Genomic DNA, 12,183 nt, shown 5'->3' with positions numbered 1-12,183 from the left:
ACAAGAGCTGAGGCGTTGTCCATGGTGTTGCTTTAAATTCATGTAAAGTCAAACTACTTTTATCATTGAGTGGAGCTTTTTACTGTTTATACCCAGTTACATTTAGACACGTGGTGTGGGCACACTAGGACTGAACATGTTTGATTGTTGCCTTTATATATATATATATATATATATACTTTTAAATAATAATAGAGCACCTTGTCTGGAAAGGACTTTTTATCTATACTAATCATGTGGATTTTCTTCTTCTTTTTTTCTTTTTAAGATGGATAAAGAGAGATTATATGTCTTGAATTGATTCATTTATCCCCTTCTATTTTTTTTGCTGTTCAAGAATTATTCTCAAATCTAGAGGGGATAAAAAGAAAAAAGCTTTATGCTTCAAATAAGATTGTGGCCAAGAAAATTTACACATCTTTGCATGATAAATTTTGATTATGATGCTAAATTTGTTCCACCAATGGGTACACCAACTTTGTGGTATCTTTCAAATAATAATCTCTTTTTATTCTTTTTTATATATTTATTAATACGATTTAATATATATATATATATATATATATATATACAACAACAATTTTTTACGTAATATATATGATTGGATTTTGAAAAATTAATTATTTTTACAAGTCATTAACAGGAGACCTTGATAGCTAAAAGAGTTGGGCAATTAGATATTTAAAGCATGTACGAATTATAGTTAAGCATTAATGAATTAGGCATCACCCACCAAAGCCAAAATATTTTTGTCAATGTTGAGAGATCATTTTTGTTACTTGATTTGGTAAAAATTTTAATTACAAAATTTAATATTTGTACCCTTTGTTCGGTAAGTGAAATAATTATGTAGTAGTACCTCGTACCTTAAATCAGAAACCCTTCAAACTTGAAATGGAATTAACTAAGGATATATCTTTTTTCTGTTCCCCCCTCAAATTTAATTAAATCGAATGTATAACGTGAATGTTACTTAATCGTTACTTATGGCCTATCGATTTACCTCAACGAGCTCAATGATTTTGTGTCCAAGCAAACTCTTTGACAAAAGACATTGACATCAACTTGTTCTTAGGCCTCCGAAGCAAACCCCCCAAATCCCAATTCTCTCTCAATTTCTCCAAAGGGGTGGGGGGTACTGGTTTGGGGTTTGTGCATTGCTAGCAAAGAGCTGTCTGTATTGATATCAATAATAGGGATGCACATAAAAACAAAACCTATGGCATTTGATTTATCTTAAAGCTGCCGACTGCTTGTACCTTGCCTGTTCAAAACCAGGACTGCCTCTCCAGTATTAGTAAAGTTTGCTGCAATTTTCACTTCGAGATCATAAGATTCTTACCTTATGGAAGAACACATATGCTTACATTCATCCTCATTAGTTTAAGTTTTTTAGATACCCGACTGTCTAATGTTATATTGTAGTCATGATGATTTCATTCCTTTTTTTGTCAGAAAAAAAAAAAACAGTTAAAACTCTTTAAAATGCCCATATTTTAAGAATGGGATTGAAATTCTTTTAAGGGTGGTGACAAGGATGTAAAACCATTTTGCTGTTTCCAGGAGCTGATGATAATGGCTGCATTTGGAGCGCTTGGCGTACACGCATTTACTTGTATTTGTTAATGTTCATGATCCAGCACACATGAAGGAAAAAGATTTTGAGCATGATTTTATATTTTGATTCTTGATTTAGTTTAGGATAACGACGATCAGATTTGGGGTTTCAAGTAGGAGCTTTGAAGGGATATACAACCAAAAAGCCGGCATGTTTTTTTCTACGCACTCCATCATAACTTGCATTGACTTGGGTGCTTTTCTTTTCTCTAGTTCAAACTCGGCATTATTTTAGGCAGGAGAATGGGCCCTCCACCGATGTTAATATATATTATTTTTCTTAGTTCAGAGACGGCCAAGGCCATCCATCCTTGCTTTAAATGGTAAATCACCGTTTGCCATCAGAATCTCAGGTTAATCAGCATAGCCTAGGTACTAATACCATTGCTGATAACCAATCCCCCTAGCACCTCTGGACTTTGAAGTTCGAGCACAATCTTTTTCAAATCTCATCTTTAGCCAACCTTTGGGGTTTTGGTTCTAATCTGAGTTAAACAGGCAAGGAAATGTGTCCTGTTAGTGCAAATACATGTAGGATTGTAAAGGAAAAGAGATTTATTTTTTAACCCATTATCTCTCTTATTGTCTTTTTCTACTGGCCAATCTGCCAAAATCCAGGCCCCATTTTCCTGAAAGAACCTGATGAGGGCAAAGTGGCTTAGGTAAAAAGCATTAAGTGCTTTTGGTATCTGACGAGAAGCAACTGTTTCTCCATTGATTAATGGAAAAAGATACCCCCAAAAGCTCGCTTCTAGGAAAACTACAGTGATAAGAGCAACCAGGCAGCAATGCCAGGCTTCCTGCTTCATGAGTCAGGACTAATCAGGGTGCTGGAAACAGCACCAGATTACCAAAGTGACTGCATTTTTCTCTGCAAAGTTACTGTTAATACGACCAAAAAATGGACCATTAAGAAACTTGACTATCTTTCTTCCTTTTTTTAGAATAGTATTAAGAAACTTATTAGACTTTTCTTTTCTTTATGTTCCCACACTTGTCTTTCCAGGCATATTTAAGTCAGGATTTAAAAAGTTGTTTTTCTCCCTTTCTTGCTTATTAAGGTTAATTCTAATACACTGCATATGTCCATCTGAATTCTTTGACTTCCCATCAGTTACTAACCCGGGAATCGAGACTTGGCATGGGTAGTAGAAAAGTTCAGAGGTCTGCAATGCAGTATTTACACTTTAACAGATCCCTACTAAAGAAAAGGCCATATTTTTCTTAGTCCTTGTGGTTTACCAGGTCACGCTACCTAATGGAAAACTACAGGCCATTGACTTCTAAATCATACATGTATTTGAGTCTTCTCTTGGAAATATAGATAAGAAGAGACAAGTAGCGGAAGTGAATATCTTATTCTTCTAACAAGTTCCCCAATTTTCAAAGATGTCCACTAGGGAAAGCTGATTCCATCCTTTATTCAATATTTCCCCAATTCACCCCTACCCTTTTTCTACTCTCTTCTTTTTGCTAATTGACAAGGACAGGATATGTTCATGGTTCCAATGATGTCCCATTGCAATGATGTTGCAGCTATGACAAAATAAGTACTGAATTTATGTTTTTAAAGAAAGGGTAGCTAATCTCATGACAGTCCATAAATGTGGACTAAACCATTTTTCAAAGCTCGAAATCAATGTCAGAAACAAACATATTCCCTTCCTCGGCTGTGAAATATTCATTTTTTAGATATGAGTAAAATGACATTTGCACAGGCAGCAAGCCCTTCTCCTGCAGTCAGCTACATGCCACTTGCAGTGAAGAAAGAGTTCCAGGGAAATCTTCCATGATTGGATCAATCAACAAAGAGCAGAAGAACAATCATCCAATTAAAAGGGTGCCATTACATTCTCAGAAGTAAAATTATCCGATGCTTTCTCAACAAAGATAATTAATGGTTGAGAAATCTGCCTTTTTTCCCCCTTCAAAATCTATACTCAAAACCTTGTTTGACTGGAGATGGGAATCACAAGGGGCTGTTAGGTATACCTGTTTTTACCATCCTAAAAGCCAAGTGCTTTCAGATAAGAGAATGGTTACACATGCAATGAAGCTTTCAGTAAAAGAGTCAATAGTGCTATTATTACGAATGTGGAATTCATTGATGCAGCAGGGCATTCCAAAGCAGAGCTGAGCAAATTTTCACATTTGAATGTTGAATTCTCCATCTCCTGATGCTTTAAAGTCAAACAGGATTTGCTGGATTCAACTGATATACAATAAAACTGGAAAATGAAGAACCTTGAGCGGACAATGACGTTAATTTAAAGTAAATTATATTCTTTTGTATAAAATTTTTTGTGTCTACTTTCATTCAGCAGCCCCCATCTCCCATGCAAATAACAACAACGGAAGGAAGGAAAGGCAATAATGACAGCCGCAGCAGTGTTTGCTCCTCCAAAAGAAAATTCCGGGACAAAAGTATCATGACAAAACCACATCGATTCAAGCCTTTATAGGTTGACTGAATGGAATGATGTTTTCTTCAACACAAATTGCAAAACGTTTTCCCACGAGCTGCCAATCAGTAATAAGATTAATTACTCTCCTCGATTCAACTCGAAAGTCAGGACTTGCCACTTCAAGATATTAAATATAATAAAGATTTCTATTGTAATTAATTATTAATTACATTTTCGTACTTCAGAACAAGAATCGTTTCTATGAGTATTGCAGTACTGATAAAAAAATTATTGTATTAATTAAATTAGGAATATTTTAAATATTTAAATATAAAACTATATTTCTATTTATTATCAATTAATTTTAAATTAAATATCCGTGTTAAAAGTTTAATGAAATTATACTTAATATAATAAAAAAAATTTTGCAAGAATTTCTTCACCTATTATTAGATTTAATGCCCATCTTTTTCTTTTTTTTTGAAGAGAGATTTAGTGTCCATCTTAGAAGACATAGTTCTCTTAACAAAGCAAAGAACTCAAAGACTTTACTCTTTGTTCAATGGGTTAAGCTTAAGTTTAAATTCATGTTGTTACTATATTGTATCTAAAGGTTACTGAAAATATTTAAAACTTGGAAAAGGATTTAAAAAAATAAAAAATAAAAGGCGAGACATGTCATGGGTGTCCGTGCGATACACGTGCCAAGATTTCAAGAGGTCAAGAACATAATGAAATTATATATTTATAAAAGCAATAATAAAAGAATGTGTTATGGATTCAAGATTTGTAATTTTTCTTCAACCATATTATTAATTTTGGAAGGAAAAATATAGATTTGGAAAAAGTCTCTTTTGTTTACATCACTGAGGACGTATAGCTAGTGATAAAAATATTTTGATTGTGTATAGGAGAATAACCCTTTTATTTATTTATTTTTTATTATGACTTTCAAAAAAAACCTTTTTTTATTACCCTAAAAATATTATATTATTTTTTTAATTGTGTTTAATATCAAATTCAACGAACTTTTATACAATTAGTAATATTGCTGCGACACCATCCAAATTGAAATTAGGTTAAAAAGTTAATGAGTTATTATATTTATTTTTTTAGTAAAATAAAAGAACTCCTAGTCTTGAATCTAATATTTATAGACAAACTGCCATAGCTCCTCCTAGCTACCAACCACTTGAGTCAAGTTTAATTAGTTTGAAAAATAAAAATAAAAATAAAAACTAAAAATCATTTCTTATAAAAGTTTTTTTTTTTTACGAAGTATGCATATGCATGGCTTGAGTATTTAAAAAGTTTTTTAACTCTATCTATTTATGTAACTAATTTTTTTTTTATTTTATAATATATGAACAAATTCTTAACTTTTATACTCTTACATACCATTAATCATAATGAAAAATTCATAGCTGTTAGCTAATGTTAACTAAAATTTTTTAATTGTGTAGAATATGACATAATTATATGACAACTGACATGATCACATAACAATTAGTGTAATGTGAGTCACGTAATTATATCATGTCACGTGTAGGAAAAATGTTAATTGGTATTAACATAGTTGTTGGGATTCAAATAAAAAGATAAAAATTTGTTTGAATATAATAATTAAAAATAATTTAATTACATAAATCAACTTGGTTCATAGATGTTTTTTTTTTTTTATTTAAGTGAAAATAACTTGGCCCTTTATGATCAAACTTGCAAAGTTGGGCTGCAATACCCAATATAACTGATTAAAGTGGACCTTTCTTATAATTTTAAATTGGGCCCTATTGGGCTCAAAACCGAACAAGTTTTTTGGAATACTCGGAAAGCGATGATGCCGAAATAGCCCAACCCGAATTAGCTGCGGCTGTGTTCAGCTCAGATAACAAGTTTCCACAGAGGGCCCAGGGAGATTGTGAATGCTAATTATAATTAATGTTGCTATCTTTGTTTTAAGACTTTAAGTCAATGGAGGTGAATGCTAATTAATGTTGCAAGAAAATGGTATCACTGCTATACTTATAAATATATGCAGCCTTTTGTTAGATTTATCAATACAAGTTAAGGTGAAAAATTAACAATTTTTGTTCACGAGATTTTAAGTGTTTATTATGAATTTTTTTGTCAAATAATTTAAATCATTTACCATTTTATAAATTTCATTCTTCAAGATTTTTTTTATAAATAATAATAGTATTATCTTTTTTGGAACATCGGAATAAAATAATTAACTCAATGCTATGTTTACCATTATATTTGTGAGTAAGCATTTTCAATATTCAATAGTGGAAGTGAATAGGATGACAATTGCATATGTTCATGTTATAACTCTCTCTTATGAGCTCTTTCCCAATCTCCCTGATATCTAAAGTTTAAGTATTTGGTCAATTTAAAGTTTAATAATTTGTTTTGTATAAGTATAGGTCTCACTATCAAATCAAATAAATTTTACAATAAAATATCTTGATTACGGTAAATTTATCTTACTGACCACAAAATTTTTCAGTGCACACTAAACTATACCTAAATAGTTTGACTACCATCCTACCAAAATTATGTTGATGATTCATGCAAGCAAGTTTAAGTTTTTCTATACATGATACATTAATTAGATTATGTATCTTTTGTTGATTTAATACCAAATTTAGACCAAATTTTAGTAGTAAAAAAAAAAAAAAAGACAGCAAAGGAACATTAGAAATTTTAGCAAGTAGTTAGTACTTACACCATAATTTCGATTTTAAATATTAATTTCATCGAATAATTTTGCAATTATTAGCACATTTCCAAAACGACAGCACATTGCCTGTGACCAATCGCTCATGCTATTTGAGGCCCACACTCAAAGCCAAACCCTGAAGCCGCTAGACTGATTTTGACACTCGCTCGGCGATTTACAACTCACAGTCATAGCATTATCGGCGCCAAAGACCTATACCCTCGCCAATCACCGGAGCAACTCCGATATAACGTCGGAAATGGACCTGGACGATCTAGGTGAGCTCGACGGTCCTAGCCAAGTTAATACCCGAACTACCAAATTCGCTCCCAAATCCTCCAAATTCGCACCCAGGCTAAAACCAAACTTCAAGCTGAAACCCGAACCGTCATCCAAACAAGAGCCCCTCAACTCCGGACCGAAACCGGAACCACCACCACCACCACCGGAATCAATTTCAAGGAAGAAAGAAAACGAAGAAGAGGATATAAAGCCGCCGGTGATTGCTGAGACGAAAACCGAACAATCGTTCTCGAATGGCGCGGTGAAGATGGAGATTGAAGAGGAAGCAAAAGAGGATGTGATTATGAATGAAGGAAACAGAGAAGAAGAAGATATGGTTGTTCGCGAAATCGATGTATTCTTCACTCCCTCAATCGACGCCAACACTCAGGTACTTTAATTGTTATTTATTTTTTTCCTTTTTAAGATTTAAATTTCAGCCTCGCTTAATTGTTTCTCTTTTTTGGAATAAAATTGCAGCTATATGTTCTGCAATATCCTTTAAGGCCTTGCTGGCGACCATACGAATTAGATGAACGTTGCGAGGAGGTTTGCTTTTTTTTTTTTTTTTTTTCTTTTTTAAATTTGTTTGTGCACTGTTTTTTTGAACCAATATAACTGTAAATTTATTTTGTAGGTAAGAGTGAAACCTGCGAGTGGGGAAGTGGAAATGGACTTGGCGGTCGATGTTGATTCCAACAATTATGACAGTGAACGTGCTAGCAGATTGAAGATGACAAAGCAGGTTTGGCTCAGATTTCGCATTTTAACAAACTTTAATTTATTTATTTATTGATAGATTTATAGTTTTTTAGAAATGCGTTTAGAGCCTTTTTATTGATTAAAGTTCTACATATTGCTAAGGCCATCTATTGATAAGTTGCATACTAAGTTGGTTTTCGACCTAATGAAACAAAATTCAGTTGTTGAGTGGCTTTGATGCGTTTGTGACCTTGTCTAGTGCTTGTAAATGTGTTTTTTCTTTTATAATCTTTTTGGGCATTTTGCGTCCTAGCCTGATTTTATGTATTATGGTTCCTTTTTAGACTTTATCTTCTTCATGGCTGCCACCTCGCACAACTGGCTATGCTGTTGGAGTTTTAATGGGCGATAAGGTATGCATATCTAGTGTCTCTTCAATGAGCTTGTTTGAAATTATTTAAATACTATTTGACTTGTAAGCTCCCAATGATTAATCCAAAGCAGATATAATGTTGATCTTCTGCTAGTCTTCTTTGATTTTGCTTGCATACGCATTACTTAGTCCTGTTATAAGAATCAAGAGGCTAGTTTTTGAAATCCTTGACACATATTGTTGTTCTAAGATCATTTTTATATTGCAGTTGCACCTGAATCCTATTCATGCAGTTGTTCAGCTCCGACCATCGATGTGTCATCTCAAGCCCAGTGTCTCAAAAAGAAAGAACGCAGCTGCAGCTGATGCAGAAGTTACTGTTAAAGTAGAAGAACCTAATGATGGGAAAGCAGCTGGTTCATCAACCAAGCAGGTGATTACTGATTATCAAGATATATTTTGTGAGATATTGAAGTTAAGGTTCAGAATATATGTCTGAAACATACCTTGCTTTTGGATCCATTGTTCCATATATTTATTAGTATTTTTGGGTGAAAATTCTGATTTTTCAGTTTTTTCCATAAATGCTTTTTGCTTATTAATTTCATAATGCATGAGTTCCAAGTATTACGCTTGATGCAGAACAAGAGAATGCAGTCCTCAACTGAGCAAAAAGCAGATGATAAAGAGGTATTACTTTTACTTTCTTTCACTTGTATATGTTAGTCACACTATTCTTTTTAATTATATGTTAATGTCACACTGAAACATGAGCAATCCACTGGCTTGTAATTATAGGATATTGTCACTGCTTGCTGCATTTTCCACCAACTTTGTAGTCACATGAGTTACTGTTGGAGTTTGTTCTGTATTCTGAAAGTTACAAATTACTTGGATTTACTCCTATTTTTCGCTCTTTTTTCTTTTCTGTTCCAGTGTTGGGTTCCGCTCAAGTATCATAGCTCCAAGAATGATTTCTCTGCTCAGTATCTGCAGAGAATGATGGCAGAAGAAAGCTGTCGAATTCAGTTTACCATGAGCCCGTATGTTCTTTACCTACTCATCACCTGTTTGTTTGTTGGCCCCTTAAGCTAAGAATTCTAAGCGAAGTTTGAAGTTTTTGTATTGAAGCATCAATAAGCTTATTATCTATTGATTTTAATAGTTTCTCATGATCTCTAGGTACGATTATGTTGACTCTTTGTGTCCTGGAGCAAGCAACAACAATAAAGCCCAAGGTCCATCTAGAAGGTATGCTACCCTTCTAGTTTCTGTTTCTAGCTTCCATAGGTATATAAGAAAGAAAAGGAATTTGGTATGTTTTTTGCCTTTTGTTTTATATGTATGTTTCCCCGTTGTTCTGTGTTTGATATGTTCATTGTTTTCTTATGTGATGGAAACTGCATCATCTGCCTATTCCTTATGTTTAATAATTTAAAGACTATTGAATTTTTTTTCCAGGTTGTTGCTTTCAATTCCGCTGGAAGAACGTTTGAAGAAATTACTGTCTGAGGTCTGTTCAACTAGAGAATCCACCCTGAATTTTTGTGTGTGTTTGTTTGTCTGATTTGGCTGCTGCCAGATATAATAGAATATAATAAGATGCAGTTCTACCTCCTAAAAGTTCGCACTGAAAACTGGACCTAACATAGACTTTTGCCATATCCATGCCCACTGAACTTAGGCTTTTGCTTACATGCATCTTTAGTGCTTTTGATTGTCTGAATATAGGATCATTATCTTATTGGTTTATAGTATTTGCTTTAAATTAAGTAAAATAATAAAATTCTGCTTTTTCCTAACCAGTATTTCTTCTTTCCTTTACTTTTTTAACCTTAGTTTCAAAAAAGAAACACTGAGGCTTTAACTATTAAACTTTATTGCTTGGGTTGCTAACGCCATACATTATTGTGTATTATCCCATTTAATATTTCCAATTCCTTTTCCTCTCTCAATAGGGACCTCCATTTCACCGATTCAGTGCTCTTAAGCACTTTGCTCCGGATGCCTCAATTGAAGATATATTTGAAGTCCTTCAGAAGCATGCTCTATTAGTGCAAGGACTCTGGGTTCCCAAGAGTTCATTATTATTTCCGGAGGATCCCTATAAATCTTTAGCCAGAGACTATGTGCTTCTTTTATTTAGCAAGAATCCAATAATAAGCTTAGCACAAGTACATGCCCTTTCCCCAAGTCGCAAAGAAGAGGTGAAAGGCTTCCTGAAAATTTTAGCCATAGAAAGGCCATCCTTCAAAGATTGGAAGTTGAAAGAGAATGCTGATGAAGGATTCAAAAAACTCTATCCAGATATTGTGAAGAATCAGGAACAGATTTGGAGAGCTGGTGAAGATAATGTAATTAATCATATTTGTCGAGGTGCAAAAGGTGGCCCTAGTAGAACAAAGCCTGGCACAGTTATTAAGCCTGAAAAAGCAATGAATTCTGATAAAGGTGTGCGAAGGGTTGCACCTGCAGTGCAAGCTGGGAGGACAATGTCCGATGAAACTCGAGAAGCTATACCAAAGGCCCTGAAAAAGGTTTTTCAAACTCACAAAGTTTGCAGGTATGATTGGTCGAGGCTTTAACAGTAGACATTTCAAACTTGATTGTTTATTTCATTCATCCCATCCTATATTGAATATGTAAGCTTGTTTAATTTCTACTGATGAAAGCTTCTTTACAATTTTGTGGCACTGCCTGTTTGTTGTCAGCTTGCAACTGATTCGCAAAGGTCTAAGGGATTTGGCTCTTTCCCAGTCTACCCTTCCCAAGGCAGATGCTAGAATGGTAGTTAAGGCAGCATATGGTGCTGATGCACCTGCACATGAGCTCCAGGAAGTCGTAAGTGAAGTTGCAGTAGAGCTTCATGGTGGTCTTTTTGTTCTGAGGTCATCCCCAGAGCATCCAGAATATGATCCATTGAGGTTACATAAATATGTTCAATTAGTATTTAAATGGGAAGAGATGTTTATGGTCTCTATGTTCTTTTTACAAAATCCCTCTTTTTCATCAGAATTGTTCTTTCCATGCAGGGAAGTTGTGATTAATCTTCTTCGTGTCAAAGGGAAGCTTAAGAAGGCTGATGTCTCAGCTGCTGCCCTTCTTAGTCTAAAGAGGGAAATTTCTAATAATGAGTATAACAAGGTATTCTATTGAACTAGCTTATATCTTGTTTTTTGAGATTGGTTTTGATTTTTTCCGTGAGAGTCACTAGATTGCCTTCAGGATTAGACATGGTTCACCATGAAGAGATTATATGTTTGTGGCATTACTCACATGAGGTGTATATAATGATGTAAGAAAGTATAAGTAGAATAGTAGAGTGATTGTGCTATTACATTATCATGCTGTCATCCCAGTAGAATTTAACATTAAGATGAATGTGTTAAGAGTATGTGGAACACCATAAAGATAACCATACAAGAAAAGGTTGTTATGCCAATTAAGATTTCAAGATATGCTTATCTTTTGACAGGCATTACGTAACATGGACATTGCTTGATGTGTGTACCGTATATCGCCCTGGCAAAATCTTACTAGTTGGTTCTCTTTTCATTCTGTAAGGTAACTCAGTAATTTATAACTTAAACCGAACCCGGTTAATAATTATATACAAGTAGGCATGCATTAACAAAACTAGGCTTTGGAATATTATCTGGCATCTGCATTGATTGGTGTAATCGGATATTATCCAATGGCATCTGATCCATCATTTCCTCAGTCATATTCTAAAAGGTTATCTCATTTTGCAGGTCATGAGCGATTTTTGTGAGTATAAAAGCAGTTGGTGGGTCTTGAAAAGTGGTGATGGAAAGCCAAGCTAATTTGTATATACTACCATTCATCGAATTGCTGACGAGATCAGGTATAGTTGCAAAGAGGAGCTAGTTGACCAGATTATGTACAAATTTTTTGTTTTGCATTTTATACGAGAAATTTTGTGATTGCATCTTATGATGGTGGAAAATTCATCTACCTCTCTCAAGCTTATTGTTCTTTTAAGTGTTTTGAATATGCACCCTCATTTTTTGTTAAATTCACATATCACATCAAATTTTCATTTCAGAAATTGCAAATGCAGT

General features: G+C 33.9%; 1 protein-coding gene across 2 annotated transcripts; it reads left to right on the top strand.

Annotated features, from left to right (window-relative positions):
- Positions 1-6,875: 6,875 nt before the first annotated feature.
- Positions 6,876-12,170, top strand: LOC18610966 (SIN-like family protein). 2 transcript variants are annotated; one of them, XR_016024250.1, is made up of 14 exons: positions 6,876-7,417; positions 7,507-7,575; positions 7,664-7,771; positions 8,073-8,141; positions 8,370-8,534; positions 8,744-8,791; positions 9,038-9,144; positions 9,284-9,352; positions 9,563-9,614; positions 10,060-10,664; positions 10,813-11,025; positions 11,134-11,245; positions 11,577-11,665; positions 11,854-12,170. XR_016024250.1 is itself a non-coding variant. In XM_018114380.2 (13 exons), the coding sequence occupies exons 1-13, from the start codon at positions 7,004-7,006 to the stop codon at positions 11,923-11,925; spliced, it is 2,103 nt and encodes a 700-aa protein (XP_017969869.2). In that variant the 5' UTR covers positions 6,877-7,003; the 3' UTR covers positions 11,926-12,170. The 2 variants fall into 2 exon arrangements, 1 of the variants encoding a protein (XP_017969869.2); XM_018114380.2 differs by lacking the exon at positions 11,577-11,665 and having other exon boundaries at positions 6,877-7,417.
- Positions 12,171-12,183: the final 13 nt, after the last annotated feature.

The sequence above is a fragment of the Theobroma cacao genome, chromosome 1 (genome assembly GCF_053813885.1).
Source record: "Theobroma cacao isolate CCN51 chromosome 1, ASM5381388v1, whole genome shotgun sequence".
Taxonomy (NCBI): Eukaryota; Viridiplantae; Streptophyta; class Magnoliopsida; order Malvales; family Malvaceae; genus Theobroma; species Theobroma cacao.
The sequence above is the reverse complement of the archived record's forward strand: the minus strand, read 5'-3'. Positions and strand labels throughout refer to the sequence as shown.